This window comes from Oncorhynchus masou, chromosome 14 (genome assembly GCF_036934945.1).
Source record: "Oncorhynchus masou masou isolate Uvic2021 chromosome 14, UVic_Omas_1.1, whole genome shotgun sequence".
NCBI lineage: Eukaryota > Metazoa > Chordata > Actinopteri > Salmoniformes > Salmonidae > Oncorhynchus > Oncorhynchus masou.
In genome coordinates, this window is record NC_088225.1 from 11,355,915 (window position 1) to 11,378,174 (window position 22,260).

Sequence of the window (22,260 nt, forward strand, 5' to 3'; positions counted from 1 at the left end):
CTTTGATCTTTGCCGGTATTGCGCTAGAAATTATACAAATGTCTCGCTTTATGAGGTAAAACGAGATGAAACTACTCAATATCGCCATCCGCCGGCCTTTGCGCTAGAACTGCAGAGAGAATCAACACAAAAAAGTGAAAGCTATCCTAGCTAGATTAATTTCTCAAATAAAATAAAAATGCAAACGTTTTAATTTCGTGTATAATTGATTACTTCCTTATGACATGTCTAAACAAGAAACATTTTATTCAGAGCACACCTCACCCTACCCTTGAAATAATCTCACTAGGACCTTGTGGGAGCCAAGCAACTCAAAAACAAGCTAGGGAGGGAGTGTGTGTTCATTGTTCAGCTGAGGAATTGGAAGTGAAACTCACATGTAAACTGTCCACGAAAAAAATACCATTGCAAAGAATTGCACTGGATGGCTGGTTGCTGTACAGCTCTAAATTCTCTGTGGCGAGATTTTCGGCTGTCCACAGCAGTAAACGTCGATTTATGTGTCTTATCACCAGGTGGGTTGTAATTTCCTCGAATCATGCCCAGCTAACGTTAGCTAGCTAGCATGAAAGCTAGATAACTTGAGACATGGTTAACTATTTAACGTTAGCTAAACAAAAAATATATATTTGGCTAAACTGGCCAATAATTTTCTCGTTGCTGTATACTTTGCACGAGCTCTTGAACCTAGTTTATTTATTCTGGCTAGGTAACGTTAATTCGATAGTAGACGTCAAAATTATGTTGATATGGGCCTTTCTCTTCTTACAGTGTGCAGAGATGGACATGGACCGTCAAAAGCGCCAGGAGGGCATTCAGAACGCCCTGGGATTCATACAGTGCGAAATAAACATTCTCCTGCAATTCCCACAATTTTTCAACTAAATTGTAGCCAGTGGCTCTCTTACTTGTCATTCATCCTATACCCTCAAACGGCCATACGACACTAGTTCACTTGTATTGATAGGTTATCTTTTCCTCTGTGTCCTAGGTCTTCTTTGCCTTATCCAAAGCCTGAAGGCTATAAGGTAGGGATTAATGAATGTGATGACTGTCTTCTCTCTTGACCTTTAGTCTAGGCCTGTCTACACCCCCTATACTGTTCCAAAGAACATGTTGTGTGCTCACAGTCATGCAGCTTGCCCTTTTCAGAGATGTTCTCCATTTCACATTTGGTCCATTATTGCCATGGAAAAAAAAGTACCAAAACCAGCCATAATACTGATTAGACACATCCATGTCCTTTGTGGCTTTTCCTGTGTACTGTCTATCTCACGCCCATGCCATATTCCTCTCCTCCTCTTCTCTGAATGTCCCTCCAGGGGTTTCTGACCCAGTTGGTGTGTAACTTGCTGGATGAGGGGAATGCAATGTTCAGGGAGGGTGAGTGGCAGCAGGCCATAAAGGACTTCAGTGAGGGTGTTAACGTGGCCCACTATGCCCAGGCTGAGTCTCTAGAAATTTCCTCAGCCCTGCTGGAGAGTCTGTATTTCAACAGGGCAGCAGCCTACCACAGCATGGTGAGTCAGAGTGGTGTGTCACCAGGATTATGCATCTTTGATCCACAATATGGGTGATTGAATGAGGTTCACAATTCTGTATACAAAAGGTATGAAGTCATCTTTTACATATAATATTTAATAGCAATTGTGTTGGAAGCAAATGTGCTGTAGTGGGTAAATATTGAACCAATGGTGAATACCCATTGCAATCTCTCCATTTCAGTATTTCGTGTTGTTGCATCACATTGTTCTATTGCATCATGTGCAACATGTGTTTCAGCCTCATCATTGAAATGTTGCCAACAGTCAGACACTTCCTTAACATCCCCTTGAAGTTACAGAGCCTGTATCATCTATCATTACCTAATTCTCATTAGCCTGTATTAACCACTGTATGGCCTTAGTCTTTCACTCTGTGGCAGAACCCACACGTTACCTGTCATCTCTTTCTCTCCATCTCTCTCAGGGGGAGTATGAGCAGGGTGTGCAGGACTGTGACAGTGCGCTGGCTCTGTGCAAAGACAGTTGCAGGGCACTCTACAGGAAGGCTCTATGCCTGCGGGAGCTGGGCCGCTTCAGAGAGGCCTACAACTGCAGCACGGGCTGCCTGCTCACTACGCCTAACGTGAGTAACATTATGAATGACCCCTTCACATCAGAGGCTGTTTTCTTGAAGTAGAAAAGCATGCACACCTTTAAAAAGTGAAGTAGTATATTGTTTTTATCTATAAAATGTCTAGCACAACTAGCAACATTTCTTTTTACCACTTGACATATGTAATTTTGGATTCCTCATGATGATCCACTAGTGGAGAAGGAGAGTTTAATTTCATACAAGTGGGTTTGTTTCCACATTTCCTTCTCTCCTTTGAATACCTTTGATGTTTTTCAAAAGAATGTGAGAAGACGATGCGGCGAGGGGGAGACTTCACACCGTACTTTTGCAGTATCATGTAACTCAGAATAAGTGTTTGTGAAATTAATTTAATAAAAAGCGTATTTAAATGTAAAAAAAAAATCTATATATTATCTTGTACTCTTCATAGGATAAACATGTGTATGAGTTGGCACAGGAGCTAGCTAACAAACTGGGCCTGAAGATACGCAAAGCCTACATTAGCACACAGGTGAGAATCCGTTTCCAAAGCAGAAGGTCTAGATTCAAACAGCATGGCAAATTACCTTCCATGATAAGTGGCTTGGATTCAATTGTTCTCAATCTGCCATTCTCTGATCAAATCTGCCATGAGCTGCTTATGCCCTGGTTTAAATCTCAATTTGGATTCATAACAATTGAAGTCATTAAGTTTGACATTTTCATTAGGTTGCCTCTTTATGGAGTTAGTATTTGTTTCCTTTGCAGGAGTCGGCCAAATCTGAGAAAAGTAATGGGAACTCAGCTCATTTTGCAGGAGAGGCAAGTGCAACAACTTTCACCATTACACTTTAAGGTTGCACTATGCAGAAATCGCTCCGCCATTTCATAGTTGCTGAAACTAATAGTTTGCCTAATTATAAGGTAATTATAAGCTAGTATAGTTTAGAGAATCATTGTACCATCTAAACCGCTCTGAAATATATTTTCCATAACCAAAAATATATTTTTCAGCTGTTTGAAGCTGGTGTACAAAAGCACAAGTAATAGACACAAAAACAAAACATAAGAATAGGAAGCATAGAAGGGAGCACATAGATATTTTCTATCGTCTTTTAGACTTGTTTTCAAGTAGAATGATACATCTATAACCACATTTCTATGTGAATTTTGTTGGGCTGCCCAAAAAGTTGCATATTTCCACTTAAATTGCTTAAGATTTGGAATGTACTTTGGTTTACCTGTTGATTCATTGTCACTTAAACAGAAGCTGTTGTCTTTCTCTTTTCACCTCAAGATGTATGGCAGTGGTCTGGATTCCTTAAGTGACATCTCATCAGGTAGTAATTCTCCTGACCAGAAATGTTGAATTACCTATCTCATTGTAATGTAAAGACTATCGAAGAAGATTTGTCAAAAGTAGTAATAACAATTTAATAACTTCCAGAAAATTAATCCCACCTGTTCCCTCTCCCTGTCTTTCAGTTGGTATCTCCTGCAAGCCTCTATCCGCCGCTATCCCAGTTAGTGATGAATCCTCTCCATCTGGTCCTCTGGTCTACTCCAAACTTCTGGGTAGCCCTGTCCAAGGCCGCCGGCGGTTGCCCATCTCTGTGCCTGAGTCGGAGAACCTGGGTGACAGTGAGCTGATGGGAGACGATCTTGACAGCCTGCTGGACTGTGTGAGTTTTTCTACTGGTCGACGTAGTATTCTGATATAGCTTCCCTGAATCTGTCAATGCAACTTCTCATTCTCTCGTTCTCATTCAGATTCCCCCCCAACGTGCCTTTCCCATCATCCTCCCCAGCTCAGCTTGTGTCCCCATCCAGCTCCCATTTCCCTCACGCCTGCCCGCCCCCTCGCCCCGGCTCCCCCCAGCCTTCTTCAACTCAGCCATCAGCCAGCTCAACTCTCTGGACACATTCCCAGGCATGGGTGGGGGGGATGCCCTGGGTGCTCTGAAATCTTTAGATGGCCTTGATGCACTAGACTCTCTAGATACTTTAAACAACATGGACACCCTTTCAGGCCTTGGTGGTGGGGATGCCCCGGCTCCCACAACAGCACTCTATTCACTTGATGCCTTAGATGCCCTTGACAGTTTCTACCCACTTGGGGGTGCAATAGCAGCCAAACCAGTTGTGGTGGGGGGAGGGGGGCTGGACTCCCTCTCTGAGTTCAACCTGCCTGGTGAGTCGATTGAGGGTGGTATTGTCTTGTTAGCTTATAGCAATGTATACATGGTTCATTTTTCTTTTAATATTTAACACCAAGGAAGGTATGAACCTAATGTAGGTGTTATAATTTATTGTTCTGTTTTTTTGTTCTCACACTATCTTAAGGTGCAAGAATCTCCCACAATGTTCTCTCTGCAACCCGTTCGCCCAAGAAGTCCAACCGCACAGTAAGCCATTTATTTCTGTCAGCAGAATTTGTTAGACTCCCTCCCGTACATTGTGTACATTTAAATTAAAACATTTATTATGCAACGTTTAGGTCATATAGAACTTTGTCGTTTACAGCGTCATGCTAGTTTTACCTTGACATATTAACCTAAATTAATTTCTATTGCCATGGCGATGTAGGTGGTAAAGAATGGCCATGTCTCCTCCAAGCTTTCTCATCTGACCAAGAACCCCCTAGCAGCCACCCATGACTTCATGCAGGCCTGTGCCACGTGCTACAGCTGGATAGGTACAGTAGTGGACATGATAAACTCGCTCTCAGCTAGTGTCCCTCCCCCAGTTTACTTCTTAATGTAATTTTAAAAAACAATTTTTTGTTGTGTACCTTGTCTCCCCAATTGGTAGTTAGTCTTGTCCCAGTCCCGTACGGACTCAAGAGAGGCGAAGGTCGAGAGCCATGCATCCTCCCAAACACAATTCCGCCAAGCCATGCTGCTTTTTGACACACTGTTAGCTTAACCCGGAAGCCAACCGCACCAATGTGGCGGAGGAAACACTACAGCTGGCGACCAAAGTCAGTGTGCATGCACCCGGCCCGCCTCAAGGAGTTGCTAGAGCGCAATGGGACAAGGAAATCCTGGCCGGCCAAAACCTCTCCTAACCCTGACGATGCTGGGCCAATTGTGCGCCGCCACATGGGTCTTCCGGCTGCCACACAGCCTGGGATCGAACCTAGGTCTGTAGTGAAGCCTCTAGCACTGCGATGCAGTGCCTTAGACCGCTGCATCACTCGGGAGGCCCCCTACTTCTAACTAATAGGACTGACAGTTTCAAGGCATCATAGCTGAGGTTCACCTGTCTATTCTTATGTCCCCCCTTAACTCCCCTTTCTCTCTCTGTCTCTCTCCCCCTCTTTACCCCTTTACCCGTATATCCCTCTCTCCTCCCTCCCTTTCTCTGTCTCTCAGGTCCAGGGGTCCTGGACTACCAGCACCAGGCAGAATTGGCCCACCGTTGTAAGCGGGACATTCTTCTGTGCAGGATCAGGGCAGCAGAGCACCCTGTCTGGAACAGGGTGCGACCCCGCCCCACGCACAATTTTACTGGGCCGTTTGTGCTCTGCAAAGGTACGGAAAACAACAGTCACTGGTGTGGGAAAGAGGCTCTGTTTAGATGAAGATAATGTGTGTGTGTCATAGGTCAAATTACCCAGTTGTTTTAATCTGTGGAAAAAGGGTCCTAAATGTTAGCGTTGGTCTGAGTTTGTATATGTTGTAATCTAAGTTCCTTCCCTCTGTGCAGAGGTGCTGGAGACTCAGAAGTGTAAGTATAGCGAGGGCTGTACGTTTGCCTACTGCCAGGAGGAGGTAGATGTGTGGACCCTGGAGAGGAAAGGAGCCCTGAACAGAGAGCTGTTGTTTGACCCGCAGAGCCCCAACAATGACAGGCTCAGCATCACATGCCTGCTGCAGCTCCACAACGGCATGTTCATGTACCTCTGTGAGGTAGGTACACACACACACACACACACACACACACACACACACACACACACACACACGTGTACCCTTACACAGACATACCTCCATATGTCCAAGCTTTACCAGTGAAACATGGTAGAGGGCTGCGAGTCCCGACAGAGATCGCTGCAGAGCGGTCGTCATTTTTCATGCTGCGGGCGGGGAGCGTGCAGTCAGACAGACGACTTTGGGATTAAAATATTTTTGTTGTCCCGCAGATTATTTGGAAATGGTCGTCTTTCTGCTTTGTATGCTAAAAGCACTATTTTCGCATTATTCACACACTGCTTTAACTTCAGTAGCCTATCTATCCTCTCCTAGTTGGGAGTGAGAGTTCAAGTGTGCCTAGTATGTGTGGTCTCATTGAAATAAAGTTGTCTGCCTACATGAGCGGAGAATCACGTGGCAGTTAACTTAAATATGATTAGACTGTAGCTTACTACAGTGTATAAATACATATTGATAATGGAAAGAAGTGGAGGCGCTCAACCAACGTGAGATGAGGTGCAATAAAAATGGGATGGAAAAAATCTGTCCCGCGCAGACCTCTAAAACAATGCTCCCCCCTACTTGTTGTCTCTGTTTACCTCAACTTTCCCCCTCATTCTCTCGCCCCCTTTCTCTCTCCTCAGGAGTGCTATGACAGTAAGCCCAGGATCATCAGTAAGCACAGTAAGGAGGTGCCGTCCACCTGCTCCAACCCCTGCGCCCGACACCCATTCGACAAAAACAAGTGAGTCACATTTGCTCCCCTCCCTCCCTCACACACACACACACACACACACACACAAACCCTCACTCTGCCCTGCAGGTGCCTGGTGCATGCGGTGAGGTCCAGCAGCGTGCACTACACTAAGATCCGCCCGCTGTACACCCAGTGCCAGCTGGACGTGTGCCGCCATGCCCAGCGCTACGGCTGCCAGCGAGAGGACAGCTGCTCCTTTGCCCACTCTGTCATAGAGCTCAAGTGCTGGAGGCTGCAGCAAGACTCTGGTACAGTCAGATTGATGCACACACACTCATGAACATTGTACTTGGTCTCAGACACAGAGAGACATATTTATTCCTATCTAATAAATGTGAAAACATTTTTAAATGTAGAGGCCGATCTACAATAAAACATCTTTATTTGTAAATGTTCGTTTCTATACTAAAAGTCAGGAAAATTTCAACAAAGTCCAGTAGGTGTCAGTAGACACTGCCGTTCAGACTTGTCATAGTTGATAAACACTGTAATACAGTTTGTAAATACGGTCTGTAAAAAGTGATGCCTAGGTTCAACTAGGCATCACTTTTCTGTGTATGTGCCTGTTCTTTAGGCATCACTCATGAAGAAATTGTTCAGGAATCCAAGCGACACTGGCATAAACAGGAGCAGAACACGCACAAACCCAAGGTATAATATCCCTGCTATGCCACATCTCATAATATGGTGAGACAACGGCTCCTGTGTATTTTGTCTGATTCTCTACCCTTTGCCTCTCTGTTTTTGTCCCTGTGACTTGTTGACTATAAGCCGGTGTACATGCCACCACCATCTTCATCCTCAAGTGGTGGAGGTGGAGGAGGAGGCTATTGCTTGAACCTGAAGAGGAAGTTTGTTTGTGGTCAGTGCTGGAGGGACGGGCTGGTCAGCGAGCCGGACAAAGCGCTTAAGTACTGTTCAGCCAAGGCCAGGCACAGGTGAGGCTGCACTCTACCTAGCATCCCTAGCCAGATGGAGACCAATGCTTCACTGTAGTATGCAACAATTCTATATGACTGACCACTGTTGTCTATCAAATCAAAGTTTATTTGTCACGTGCGCTGAATACAACCGGTGTTGACCTTACATTGAAATGCTTACTTACAGGCTCTAACCAATAGTGCAAAAAAGGTATTAGGTGAACAATAGGTAAGTAAAGAAATAAAACAACAGTAAAAAGACAGGCTATACACAGTAGCGAGGCTATAAAAGTAGGCGAGGCTACAAACAGACACCAGTTAGTCAGGCTGATTGAGGTAGTATGTACATGTAGATATGGTTAAAGTGACTATGCATATATGATGAACAGAGAGTAGCAGTAGCGTAAAAGAGGGGTTGGTGGGTGGCGGGACACAATGCAGTAAGCCCAGTTAGCCAATGTGTGGGAGCACTGGGCAATGTATGGCCATTGTATATTAGATGTTTAGTCTGAGATATGTGTTCGGTTTTTTGAATGACAATAGAGAATGTTCATCCCGGGGACACAAACCAAGGTGTATGGAGCGTTTACAGCGAAGCCCTATGTAATTTAGGATAGTATCTTTCTGGAAAGTCCACCATAACTCTTACATCTTTCTCCCTGTAGTTGGACGAAGGAGCGTCGGGTGCTGTTGGTGAAGTTCTTCGAGGGAAAGAAGTGGGTGATGGTGCGGACGTTGCCTTTTGCCAAGACCTACCCCCAGCAGTATGACGTGTGTGCTGCCCCCTGCTACTCCTCATGCACTACCTGCTAGAAATGATTTTTGATAGACTCAACCAAGCATATTATCATTGTGTCTGTTTAACTTATAATGAACTATTATGTTAGAGTGTGATCATGGGTAACGGTATATATTGGTCAGTTGAATTTAATACTTAATCATTGACACTGTGCAAACTTGTTTCCACAAACATCCTCGTAGACTGTGCGTAACGGCATAACGTGTCCCCCTCAGATATGTGCCCATGTGGTGAAGCAGAAGAAGTGCCACTACATTGGGAACTGTGCCTTTGCCCACAGTGAAGAGGAGAAGCAAGTATGGACTTATATGAAGAACAATGGCTGTAAGTTTACACTATATTTTCATTATCCACTAAACCTTTTGTTCCACATTATCGCCTTTGTTTACTTTGATCTATGAGCAGGATTGGCTCAGATGCCTATTATACCCACCAGTACACATCACATTTTATTGGTCACATACACAGGGTTAGCGGATGTTAATGCGAGGTTAGCAAAATGCTTGTGCCTCGAGTTCCGACAATGCAGTAATATCTAACAAGTAATCTAACAAATTCACAACAATTACCTTATACACACAAATGTAAAGGGATGAATAGAATATATACATATAAATATATGGATGAGCGATGGCAGTGCGCCATAGGCAAGATGCAGTAGATGGTACAGAATACAGTATATACATATGGGACGAGTAATGTAGGATATGTAAATATTATTAAAGTGACTAGTGATTTATTAAAGTGGCTAGAGATTTGAGTCTGTATGTTGGCAGCAGCCTCTGTTAGTGATAGCTGTTTAACAGTCTGATGGCCTTGAGATTGAAAAACAGCTTCTGTCTCTCAGTCCCTGCTTTGATGCACCTGTACTGACCTCACCTTCTGGATGATAGCGCGGTGAACAGGCAGTGGCTCGGGTGGTTGTTGTCCTTGATGATCTTTTTGGCCTTCCTGTGACATCGGGTGCTATAGGTGTCCTGGAGGGCAGGTAGTTTGCCCCCGGCGTTGAGGAGACCTCACTACCCTCTGGGGAGCCTTGCAGTTGCTGAGTGGAGCAGTTGCCGTACCAGGTGGTGATACAGCCAGACAGGATGCTCTCGATTGTGCTTCTCAAATCAAATTTATTTGTCACATACACATGGTTAGCAGATGAGTGTAGCGAAATGCTTGTGCTTCTAGTTCCGACAATGCAGTCGGAACTAGACTGTAAACGTTTGAGTATTTTAGATGACAAACCAAATTTCTTCAGCCTCCTGATGTTGAAGAGGCGCTGTTGCGCCTTCTTCACCACGCTGTCTGTGTGGGTGGACCATTTCAGTTTGTCTGTGATGTGTACGCCGAGGAACTTAAAACTTCCCACCTTCTCCACTACTGTCACGTCGAGGTGGATAAGGGGGTGCTCCCTCTGCTGTTTCCTGAAGTCCACGATCATCTCCTTTTTTGTTGACGTTGAGTGAGGTTATTTTCCTGACACCACACTCCGAGGACCCTCACCTCCTCCCTGTAGGCCGTCTCTTCGTGGTTGGTTATCAAGCCTACCACTGCAGTGTCGTCTGCAAACTTGATGATTGAGTTGGAGGCGTGCATGGCCACGCAGTCATGGAACAGGGAGTACAGGAGAGGGCTGAGAACGCACCCTTATGGGGCCCCAGTGTTGAGGATCAGCGCGATGGAGATGTTATTTCCTACCTTCACCACCTGGGGGCGGCCCGTCAGGAAGTCCAGGACCCAGTTGCACAGGGCGGGGTCGAGACCCAGGGTCTCAAGCTTGATGAGTTTGGAGGGTACTATGGTGTTAAATGCTGAGCTGTAGTCAATGAACAGCATTCTTACATAGGTATTCTTCTTGTCCAAATAGGATAGGGCAGTGTGATGGCGATTGTGTCGTCAGTGGACCTATTGGGGCGGTAAGCAAATTTGAGTGGGTCTAGGGCATCAGGTAGGGTGGAGGTGATATGATCCTTGACTAGTCTCTCAAAGCACTTCATGATGACAGACGTGAGTGCAATGCGGCGATAGTCATTTAGTTCAGTTACTTTAGCTTTCTAGGGAACAGGAACAATGGTGGCCATCTTTAAGCATGTGGGGACAGCCGACTGTGATGGGAATTGATTGAAAATGTCCGTAAACACACCAGCCAGCTGGTCTGCGCATGCTCTGATGGATGCCGTCTGGGCCGGCAGCCTTGCGAGGGTTAACAAGTTTAAAATGTTTTACTCACGTTGGCCACGGAAAAGGAGAGCCGCAGGCTTTGGTAGCGAGCCGTGTCAGTGGCATTCTATTGTCCTCAAAGCGAGCAAAGAAGTTGTTTAATATGTCTGGGAGAACGACGAAGATCTTCGCAACGGGGCTGGTTTTCTTTTTCTAACCCGGGATTGACTGTAGACCCTGCCACATACGTGTTGAATTGCGACTCTACTTTGCCTCTATACTGATGCTTTGCTTGTTTGATTGCTTTGCGGAGGGAATAGCTGCACTGTTTGTATTCGGTCATGTTTCCAGTGTCCTTGCCATGATTAAAAGAGGTGGTTCCCGCTTTCAGTTTTGTGTGAATGCTAGCATCAATCCACGGTTTCTGGTCGGGAAAGGTTTTAATAGTCACAGTGGGTACGACATCTCCGATGCACTCACTAATAAACACGCTCATCGAGGCAGCGTATACATCAATGTATACACATTAATATTGTTACTTACGTTCCTCTTTGAACCTGTTCCTGAAGTGAAGGATATGCAGCAGATGTACGACATGTGGCTTACAATGACGAATCAAAACCATCCGCCGGATGACACCCTGATCAGCCAACCCGTAGAGGAGAAGCAAATTGTCATGCCAACCGACTATGCCGAGCCAATGGTGAGTAAAGACACTTACTCACAAAACCTGTTTGTTGGATGTAGAACGCAAACAATACATTCACCTTTCTCATTTGTAAAAGCTATCTACCACTATCAAGAAGGACTGCATTTTGATAGTGTGCATGCATCTTCATGCAGTGTGTGCGTATGTCAGTGTGTATGAATGCGTAACGTACTATGAGAATAGTTTTACTGTGCGTGTGTATTCTAGAGCGGCTTCCACTGTCGTCTGTGTGGGAGGCATAGTAACAGCGAGCGCCAGTGGCAGCAGCACATCTCCTCAGAGAAACACAAGGACCGTGTATTCAGCTGTGAGGGAGAGGATGAGAGCCTCACCTGGACATACCGCTTCCCCGGACTCCGCCTCGCCCTTTGTCCCAGGTAACACTCGCCCAGAGTCACAGTACTGGGTCTCAATACTGTAGTTCCTTTCTCATTACCCATCAAGAGGTGCTCGGTATATGCACACAGAAAACACCTGGGATATGGCAGGGTTCACTTACCACACCCTTATCCTATTTGTTCCTGTCAAATTTTATCGGTGTACAGTGATTCACGTATGTAAAATATAGATCAATGTGATTGACAGGCTGGAGAGTGGCTGTCCAGAGGGGGTGAGCTGTGACTACGCCCACAGTGTTGAGGAGCTGGTGGAATGGCAGGAGAGGCGAGAATTCCTGCGGCGGAAGCTGGCCAAGGCCCGTAAAGACATGCTCATCAGGCCAGACGAGTTTGACTTTGGGAAGTACAACTTTCTCCTGCAGGACTGAAGCCACTGTCCCGTATGTGAGACACTTGCCCCTGTAAATAGACAGCAGTCATGTGTTTTGTTGAAAACCCTGGGGTGTATGTTCTTTATTACAGTTAATACAGTTTATACTTGTTTGAGCTGGTTAGGACTGCAAGTGCCTTATTTGTAAAATATTTTCAAAAGGAGGTTAACAAATGAGATCTTGGGTCCGAATTGAGCGGGGGAAAAAGTAATTTAGCACTGCCTTTTAACAAAACATTACTGACCAAATATCTCTATTAGTAGTCTGTTTAATCTATATACATCTTTTTGGGGGATATTAAGAATTAATTTATGCTTCTGTTCTGTACAACCCTCAAACTTTCTCAAATGTTCTTCCATCAAATGAAAACTGATTTTGCTGGAAGGCAAACGTTATTCACTTTCACTTTATTAATGTGTCTTATGCCAATTTAAAGATGCAATGTTTAACTTTTTGGGTGACCTGAGAAAATTCACATAAATGTTAGTTTCTATGTGGTCATTCTAGAGTGGTCATTCTCATTGAAATATCTGTTCTATGTGCCCTATTTCTATGCTTAATGTTCTTAAGTTTTATTTTTGATTCTTTTGTTTTTGTACACCAGCTTCAAACAGCTGAAAATACTATATTTTTGGTTATTGGAAAGATATTTCACAACAATTTAGATGGTACAGTGATTCTCTACATTGCTTGTTTTGTCACCAACTTAAATTAGGCAAAGTATTAGAAGTTTAGCAACCAGGAAATGGTGAGTGATTTCTGCATATTGCATCTTAAAAGAATTTGCTGCTGCCATTGTAGACAGACAAAACGTTACAGAATATGATCACACTAATACAGGGGTACTGCAGGGTGTTCATGGAAATATAAAAATATGATTTTATATCAATGTTTTTATCAATATTGCTAGCAACAAGTTTCAATTAATTTTAAATTAGACTTACAATATAAAAGAGGATAATATCTTATTTCTAATGATGTCAACTTTATTTCTCAATTCATAATTTAGAGAAAATTACACTCATTGGAGCTAATTGCACTCACCGGACAGTGTTTCTCCTATATTCAGCCACCGCTGCTAAATTGTTGCCACTGCTCCAAAAAAAATATGATTAAACATTTTCGGGCTGGTTAAACATTTTCAGTGTAAACATAAACAACTAAACCAGATATAAAGTATGTAGAAAATATATAATGGAGCTATATATCTTAAATAAGATTCAATTCTCAAATTCAAAACATTTTATGGAATTTGATTTGAATTCACTCCAATGGCATAAGAACATGTAAGCCATGGCAAAATGTGTAGAATTTCAGAAAATTTGCTTTAAAACTGCAGATTTTCTGTGTGGTCCAGCGGCACACGTATATGCCGGAGTTGGCGTGGGTTTGAAACCGGCCCACTGCCCTTTGAATCACCCCATCTTCCCCTGTCTTTCACATTGTACTCTCTTCAATAAAGCAAACATTACAAAAGGAATGGGACTGCCACACTCCTTCAAAAAAAAAAAGACTTTGACTTAATTTTCTCTCACCCCGATGATAAAATGTGTGGAATTGCAGGAAACTAGCTTTAAAACAGTAACATTTTCTCTCCGCCTCATGACAAACAAAAATTAAAACATTTGTCTTTGCGGCCAAGAGGAGGGTGTCTACAATTAGCGGTCGGAATCTACCACGTCTACCACTACTACTGGCTAAATAGATTGAGGATGCTAACTAAGCCCTAACCTGTGGGTATATAATTGACCCATAATTTAATATCCAATACAAGAGAGATTGGAAGTTCCTCAAATGTGCCTGTAGTAGTAGTTCCTATCTAGCGTATAGACTCAATCTTTTCTTCAGTACACCATGAGTATCTGCCCAGTAAATTTGAAGACGTGAATAAATGTATCTCCACACATTAATACATTATATCAATGTTGGCAAACAATAAGTAATAACATGGTAGTTAAACCTAGTAAAATATCATATTGATTTCTATACCTTAGTTATTTTTTACCAAATCATACTTTGTATTGTTGGGTTCAGAGTATGCTTCTGGGTGTGTCATTCCTGTTTTGCTAGGGCGGTGGCCTAAAAGCTAAGACTAATTCTAAATAAGGAGAGAGAAGAATACATAATTCAGAGTTGTGCAGATGAGAGCATTTAGCCCTAGAAGCTGAAAGAGGCAGTGAAGCATACCTAGTCTCAGAGCATTTTGTCTTATTCTGTATGTAAATCCGAGACACGCCATTTAGTATAATATGTTACTTTTCGTATGGTATGTGTTCATTTGGGGATTTCCATCACCTGTACAATATGTTACAAATTAGCAAAACGTATGGTATGTTACAAATTCTAGCTAGGTGTCTGTTAGCTAGGCTCGGGGTTAGAGTTTAGGAGGTAGGCTAAGTAGCTAAAAAGTAGTTCAGAAGTTGCTGAAGTTGTCCATGATGCTAGACATTCATGTTATACGCCAAACCATCCACCTTACTTTAGTTTTTGTCTTAAGTAACCATCTGTTTTATGTAACCATACCAAACGTAACATACTAATTTGAGTGTCCCAGATATACATTTACTATGTTACGTCTTGTCTATGAGACCAGGCTGTGTGAGGGGTAAGGGAGGGGTTAACATGCACACTTTTTTGGGGGGGTTCTCTTGAAATATTGAAAAGTTCTGTATACATCACTGGTAATTATGTTAGTGTTAGTTCATAAGCTTTGCACATGGGAAGTGTGTTTAATACCAGCTTTAGCCAGTATAGAGAGGTAATGGATATTCTCGGAATGAACCAAATGGAAGGTTTAAGTTTGTTACTGAATACTATTACTTCAATGACAATTATTATGGCTATAACTATTTTGATTTACAACATTCTAAAATAATCTATAGAGTGGTATGTTTCCTACCCTGCAAACAAAGTCAGTGAGCTGGATCCTGTTGATTTGCCATAGGCCAGGTTTTTCCAATCTCTGAACGTTTTGGTTTTTGCCCTGACACTACACAGCTGATTAAAATGATCAAAGCTGGATGATTAGTTGATTATTTGAATCAGCTGTGTAGTGCTTGGGCAAAAAACAAAACGTGCACCTCTTAGGGTCCCAAGGACCAAGTTTGGGAAACTGCCATAGGTTTTGTCCTGGATTAAATAATTCTAATCGAGGAGTGAATCACATTGACCTTCATCACATCCATCTATGTCATTGAACTGACTGCACCACAATATATCTGCCTATGTTGTTTGTCAAGGACTTTTTTTCAGGCAGTTTAATCCTTGCTGGCTGGAAACAGTTATTGAAACTGAAGTGCCCCCTCTCAAAGCCATCAAAATGAAAGTGCACCCTTGTCAAACACTATTCACACTGTTCTCGTGACCACACTCTATTTTATTGTAGCTGCCATACTGATTGAACAGATGGTTAGAGACTGCAGTGTTTGTGCATTTAATTTCCAACATCATGGTACCTGAGAAAACAAAAATGAATTGTTTGAGCTATTGACCAAATCTGACATGTTAAATAAAACTATTTTTGAGAGGTAATAGATCCATGATCCTTTTTTTTACTGTTGACAATTATATTGTTACTTATGCTAATTTATTAGACAACTATAACACTGACTATGTTCTGTTATCAAAGGACACTTTATATATATATTGTGTAAAAATCTGTGTTCAAGTCATTGAGGTTCAAGCGGAGGGTAAATGATTTCCACCTTCAGATCTTCATTATGTGCTGTTTAGTGTCCCGATTGCTTGCGAGTGCGTGATGTGATGGGGGATTTCTCACCTTTGTGGTCGAAAACACAAACCGACTCCCAACTTGTAATTGGCTGATGAGTATGATTGACAGCCTATACAGCAAACTGAAACTGTGGATAAATTGAACGATTAGTATTGTTGGTCTTTCACAGAGTACGTTCTATATTCATAATGCTAGTAGGCATGGCTACTGAACTCAGTAACTTGCCCGCACATTGCATCCTCGTGACATGATTAGAAGTTCTTGCAAAGTGTACATCAGACAAAGCAATTCAAGTTTTGTTCCTGAAGTCAAAGCCCTGATGAGTTTCCATTCTCGTTTTCCATTGACACCGGTAATAGAAATCGGTGTGAATTTGTTATACCCTTGCTATTCTCTTCAACACATTTGTGACGGATAGACACATTTATCCAGATAGAGGGTAACTTCATACCAGGGACATTAGCTACATTCATACAATAATGTTTTAACAGTCAAATTTCAATAGCGTCCTGAAACTTCCTTGTGTTGCTAGCTGAATGGACTGATGCAATGTCATTGAAATATAAACTTTGCAGCATGTGCAACATATTCAACTTACACTTTAGTTACTGGCTGCCTGGGCTGCCTCAAACTTGTCAATGTACTATTTCACAAAACAATCATTACATTTTCATGTCTTGACAAACTGCTTTGGATAATTTGATACTGTAACACACTTGCTGCCAGCAAATATCACTTTGCATATTATGAAGTGATAGGTTTCACATACACATGTTCACTTGCAAGCTCTTCCTCAACAATGCTGCATTCAATATCAAAGAAAATAGAAAATCCAGAATAAAATCTTTCATTCTTTCGCAGTGTATGGTGTTCAAAATGACATTCATTTGCATGTTCCCATGATGGAGTTCATATCAGACTTGCTTACATACTCACAAACAGTCTACAGATCAGAGCTCTCATCCCAGGCATCAGTGTTTTGTGCCACATGAATTTGGCATGGCATTGGTGATTCACAGTGACCATCTCGTAGTCATTTTGCTCTCTGTGTTTACAAATAGCTTGTTCTTTCCATAAATCTAACAGCATGTACCAGTTACACGCTCAATTCAGAAGTGGTCCGATGAAGCAAATTCTAAACTACAGGACTGTTTTGCTAGCACAGACTGGAAAACAGTGCCTTGTATTCATACCCCTTGACTTATTCCACATTTAGTGTTACAGCCTGAATTCAAAATGGATTAAAGAAATAAATGTCTCACACATCTACACACAATACCCCATAGTGACAAAGTGAAAACATGTTTTTAGAAATGTTTGCAAATGTATTGATAAATACAGAACTCTCTCTTACATAAGTAATTACATGTTATGAGTCTTTCTGGCTAAGTCTCTAAAAGCTTTGCACATCTTGGGCCTCATTTATCAATATAGAAATAGAAACTATTCGAAAATACTACTTACGAGCGGAATTTAGAATGTTTGTGCACATAGAAAACGTGTGATTTAACAAACAATCCTACCAGTGTCATATTCACACCAGTAAGAGAGAACCAGTGCTTTTGCACGACCTTGGCTATTTGCATTTTGAAACACCCCTCATTAACCATATGGTAAAAATCATCCCAAAAATATAAACGCATCATGCAACAATTTCAGAGATTATACTGAGTTACAGTTCATATAAGGAAATCAGTCAATTGAAATAAATAAATTAGGCCCTAATCTATAGATTTCACATGACTGGGAATACAGATATGCATATATGGGTCACAGATACCTTAAAAAGGGGAGAGGATCAGAAAACCAGTCCGTATCTGGTGTGACCACCAGATCCTTGCGACATGGGGCCATGCATTATCGTGCTGAAACATGAGGTGATGGAGGCGGATGAATGGCACGACATTGGGCCTAAGGATCTTGTCACTGTATCTCTGTGCATTCAAATTACCATTGATAAAATGCAATTGTGTTCGTTGTCTGATAGCTTATGTCTGCCCATACCATAACCCCACCGCCACCATTGGGCAATCTGTTCACAACGTTGACATCAGCAAACTTGTCGCCCACACGACGCCATACATGCTGTCTGCCATCTGCCCAGTACAGTTGAAACTGGGATTCATCCGTGAAAAGCGCACTTCTCCATCATGCCAGTGGCCATGGAAGGTGAGCATTTACCCACATTTACGATACCAAACTGCAGTCAGGTCAAGACCCTGATGAGGATGATGAGCATGCAGATAAGCTTCCCTGAGACGGTTTCTGACAGTTTGTGCAGAAATTCTTTGGTTGTGCAAACTCACAATTTCATCAGCTGTCCGGATGGCTGGTCTCAGACGATCCCTCAGGTGAAGAAGCCATTTGTGAAGGTCCTGGGTTAAATGTGGTGTGCGGTTGTGAGGCCGGTTTGACGTACTGCCAAATTCTGTAAATGACGTTGGAGGCGGCTTATGGTAGAGAAATTAACATTAAATTCTCTGGCAACAGCTCTGGTGGACATTCTTGCAGTCAGCATGCAAATTGAACGCTCCCTCAACTTGCAACATCTGTGGCATTGTGATGTGTGACAAAACTGCACATTTTAGAGTTGCCTTTTGTCTCGAGCACAAGGTGTGTGAACCCCTAGGCTAATGACTTCTCAAAAGCTAATTGGAGTCAAGAGTCAGCTAACCTGGATTCCAATCAATGGTTAGAGCTGCCTTGCCCTATAAAAAACACTCCCAAAATTTGAGTTTGCTATTCACAAGAAGCATTGCCTGAACAAAAGAGATCTCAGAAGAGCTAAGATTAAGAATATTTGACTTGCATAAAGCTGGAAAGGATTACAAAGGTATCTCTAAAAGCCTTGATGTTCATCAGTCCAAAGTAAGACAAATTGTCTATATATGGAGAAAGTTCAGCACTGTTACTACTCTCCTATGAGTGGCTATCCTGCAAAGATGGCTGCAGGAGCACCATGCAGAATGCTCAATGAGCTTAAGAAGAGTGTCAGCTAAAGAAATCTCTGGAACATGCTAACATCTCTGTTGACGAGTTTACGATACGTAAAACCCTAAACAAGAATGGTGTTCTTGGGAGGACACTACGGAAAAAGCCCCTGCTGTCCAAAAAAAACATTGCTACACGTCTGAAGTTTGCAAAAGTGCACCTGGATGTTCCACAGTGCTACTGGCAAAATGTTCTGTGACCAGATGAAACTACAGTTGAGTTGTTTGGAAGGAACACGCAACACTATGTGTGGAGAAAAAACCTCAACCCAACTGTAAAGTATGGTGGAGGGAGCATCATGGTTTGGGGCTACTTTGCTGCCTCAGGGCCTGGGCAGCTTTCTATCATCGACGGAAAAACGAATTCCCAAGTTTATCAAGACATTTTGCAGGAGAATGTTAGGCTATCTGTCTGCCAATTGAAGCTCAACAGAAGTTGGGTGATGCAACAGGACAACGACCCAAAACACAGAAGTAAATCAACAGAATATACACCTTCTGGAGTGGCCCAGTCAGTCCTGACCTCAACCCTATTGAGATGCTGTGGCATGACCTCAAGAGAGCAGTTCACACCAGATATCCCAAGAATATTGCTGAACTGAAAACAGTTTAATAAAGAAGAATGGTCCAAAATTCCTCCTGATCGTTGTGCGGGTCTGATACGCAACTACAGAAAATGTTTGGTTGAGGTTATTGCTGCCAATGGAGGGTCAACCACTTACTAAATCCAAGGGTTCACATACTTTTTCCACCCTGCACTGTGAATGTTTACATGGTGTGTTCAATAAAGACATGAAAACATATAATTGTTTGTGTGTTATTATAGTTTAAGCAGACTGTTTTTGTCTATTATTGTGACCTAGATGAAGATCAGATCAAAATTTATGACCAGCTTATGCAGAAATCCAGATATTTCCAAAGGGTTCACATACTTTTTCTTGCCACTGTAGCTAAAAAGAGAGGACCATCAGGACAACTCAAGTTACTTTAGCAATGGCAAATATACTTTGACTGAGTAGGCAACCCTCACAAATAAGCCACCCATCCTCAACAGCTCCCTCGTATAGGCCAACATTCCTGTTTTGCATAATGAACGAGTCATGCGTGCCACCTTGCCACCACATTCAGCTGTCTTTTGCACATCACAAACTGTTTCTCTTTGCTTATTTGAGCGGTTCTTACCATACTATGGACTTGGTCTTTTAACAAATAGTGCTATCTTCTGTATACCTACCCTACCTTGTCACAGGTGATTGGCTCAAATGCATTAAGAAGGAAATAAATTCCACAAATGTACTTTTAACAATGCACACCTGTTAATTTAAATGGATTCCAGGTGACTACCTCATAAAGCTGGTTGAGAGAATACTAAGAGTCTGCAAAGCTGCCATCAATGCAATAGGTGGCTACAGTTAAGAATATAAAATATTTGTTTAACACTTTTTTTTTAGGTACTACATGATTGGATATGTGTTAATATGTAGTTTTGATGTCTTCACTATTATTCTACAATGTAAAAAATAGTAAAAATGAAATAAAACCTTTGAATGAATAGGTGTGTCCAAACGTTTGACTGGTACTGTGTATACTACCATTCAAAAATGTGGGGTCACTTAGAAATGTCCTTGTTTTTGAAAGAAACGCACATTTTTCGTCCATTAAAATAATAAAATAGAAATAAAGTGTAGACATTGTTAATGTTGTAAATGACTATTGTAGCTGGAAATGTCAGCTATTTTATGGAATATTTACATAGGCATACAGAGGCCCATTATCAGCAACCATCACTCCTGTGTAACAATGGCATGTTGTGTTAGCTAATCCAAGTTGATCATTTTAGTAGGCTAATTGATTATTAGAAAACCCTTATGCAATTATGTTAGTACAGTTGAAAACTGTTATCCTGACAATAAAACTGGCCTTCTTTCGACTAGCTGAGTATTGGGTTTGATTACAGGCTCAAAATGGCCAGAAACAAAGAACTTTCTTCTGAAACTCAACAGTCTTTTCTTGTTCTGAGAATTGAAGGCTATTCCATGCGAGAAATTGCCAAGAAACTGAAGATCTCTTACAATGCTGTGTAATACTCCCTTCAATTAACAGCGCAAACCGGCCCTAACCAGAATAGAAAGAGGAGTGGGAGGCCCCGGTGCACAACTGAGCAAGAGGACAAGTACATTAGTGTCTAGTTTGAGAAACAGACACCTCACAAGTCTTCAACTGGCAGCTTCATTAAATAGTACCCGCAAAACACCAGTCTCAACGTCAACAGTGAAGAGGCGACTCCGGGATGCTGACCTTTATTAATAAGTGCATCGACGATGTCATCCTCACAGGGAACGTACGTACATTATCCAACCAGAAGCCATGGATTACAGGCAACATCCGCACTTAGCTAAAGGCGAGAGCAACCGCTTTCAAGTAGCATGACACTAACCCATATGCAGATAAGAAATCCTGCTACACCCTCCGACAAGCCATCAAACTGGCAAAGCTGCTATACAGAATTAAGATCGAATCCTACTACACCGGCACTGAAGCTTGTCAGATATGGCAGGGCTTGCAAACTATCACAGATTATGAAGGGAAACTTAGCCACGAGCTGCCCAGCCACCCAAGCCTTTCAGACGAGCTAAATGCCTTCTATGCTCCCTTCGAGGCAAGCAACACTAAATCATGCGTGAGAGCACCAGCTGTTCCGGACAACTGTGATCATGCTATCCGTAGCCAATGTAAGACCTTTTAAATAGGTTAACATTCACAAGGCCGCAGGGCCATGACGTGTACCCATTGCATGCACTGACTAGCTGGCAAATGTCTTCTGACATTTTCAAACACTCCCTGACCCAGTCTGTAAAACCTACATGTTTCAAGCAGAACCTTTGCCCAAGAACGCCAAGGTAACCTCTCTAAATGACTATTGCCCCGTAGAACTCACATCTGTAGCCATGAAATGCTTTGAAAGGCTGGTCATGGCTTACATCAACACCATCATCCCAGGCACTCTGGACCCACACCAATTCACATACCGCCCCCACAGATCCACAGTTGACACAGTCTCTATTGCACTCCACACTGCCTTTTCCCACTTGGACAAAAGGAAAAACCTACGTGAGAAAGCTGATTATTGACCACAGCTCAGCATTCAACACCATAGTGCCCTCAAAACTCATCACTAAGCTAAGGTCCCTGGGACTAAACACCTCCCTCTGCAACTGGATCCTGGACTTCTTGACGGGCCACCCCTAGGTTGTGAACGTAGGCAACAACCCATCCGCCATTCTGCTATGCTGACCCTCAACATGGGAGCCCTTCAGGGATACATGCTTAGTCCCCTCCTCTAGTCCCCTCCTCTAGTTTTAAGTTTTAATATCAGATGCACAAGTACAGTGAAATGCCTTTCTTGCATGTTCTAAACCCA

The 22,260-nt window shown here is 42.6% G+C and overlaps 1 protein-coding gene across 1 annotated transcript; it reads left to right on the top strand.

Moving 5' to 3' along the window:
* Nucleotides 1–322: 322 nt before the first annotated feature.
* On the top strand, nucleotides 323–15,647 carry LOC135554203 (zinc finger CCCH domain-containing protein 7B-like). Its single transcript, XM_064986347.1, has 23 exons — nucleotides 323–515; nucleotides 772–839; nucleotides 992–1,028; nucleotides 1,323–1,520; nucleotides 1,969–2,127; nucleotides 2,549–2,629; nucleotides 2,866–2,919; nucleotides 3,395–3,437; nucleotides 3,583–3,779; nucleotides 3,868–4,288; nucleotides 4,441–4,502; nucleotides 4,684–4,792; nucleotides 5,472–5,630; nucleotides 5,806–6,008; nucleotides 6,656–6,756; nucleotides 6,835–7,016; nucleotides 7,343–7,419; nucleotides 7,540–7,706; nucleotides 8,354–8,459; nucleotides 8,703–8,811; nucleotides 11,208–11,341; nucleotides 11,555–11,724; nucleotides 11,933–15,647. The coding sequence occupies exons 2-23, from the start codon at nucleotides 781–783 to the stop codon at nucleotides 12,111–12,113; spliced, it is 3,009 nt and encodes a 1,002-aa protein (XP_064842419.1). The 5' UTR covers nucleotides 323–515; nucleotides 772–780; the 3' UTR covers nucleotides 12,114–15,647.
* The last annotated feature ends 6,613 nt before the right edge of the window (nucleotides 15,648–22,260 follow it).

Coding starts and splice junctions, on each gene's coding strand:
- LOC135554203 (XM_064986347.1), top strand. CDS start 781: ATGGACATGGACCGTCAAAAGCGCCAGGAGGGCATTCAGAACGCCCTG. Junction 1,521..1,968: donor CAGCAGCCTACCACAGCATG/GTGAGTCAGAGT, acceptor CATCTCTCTCAG/GGGGAGTATGAGCAGGGTGT. Junction 11,725..11,932: donor CGCCTCGCCCTTTGTCCCAG/GTAACACTCGCC, acceptor TGTGATTGACAG/GCTGGAGAGTGGCTGTCCAG.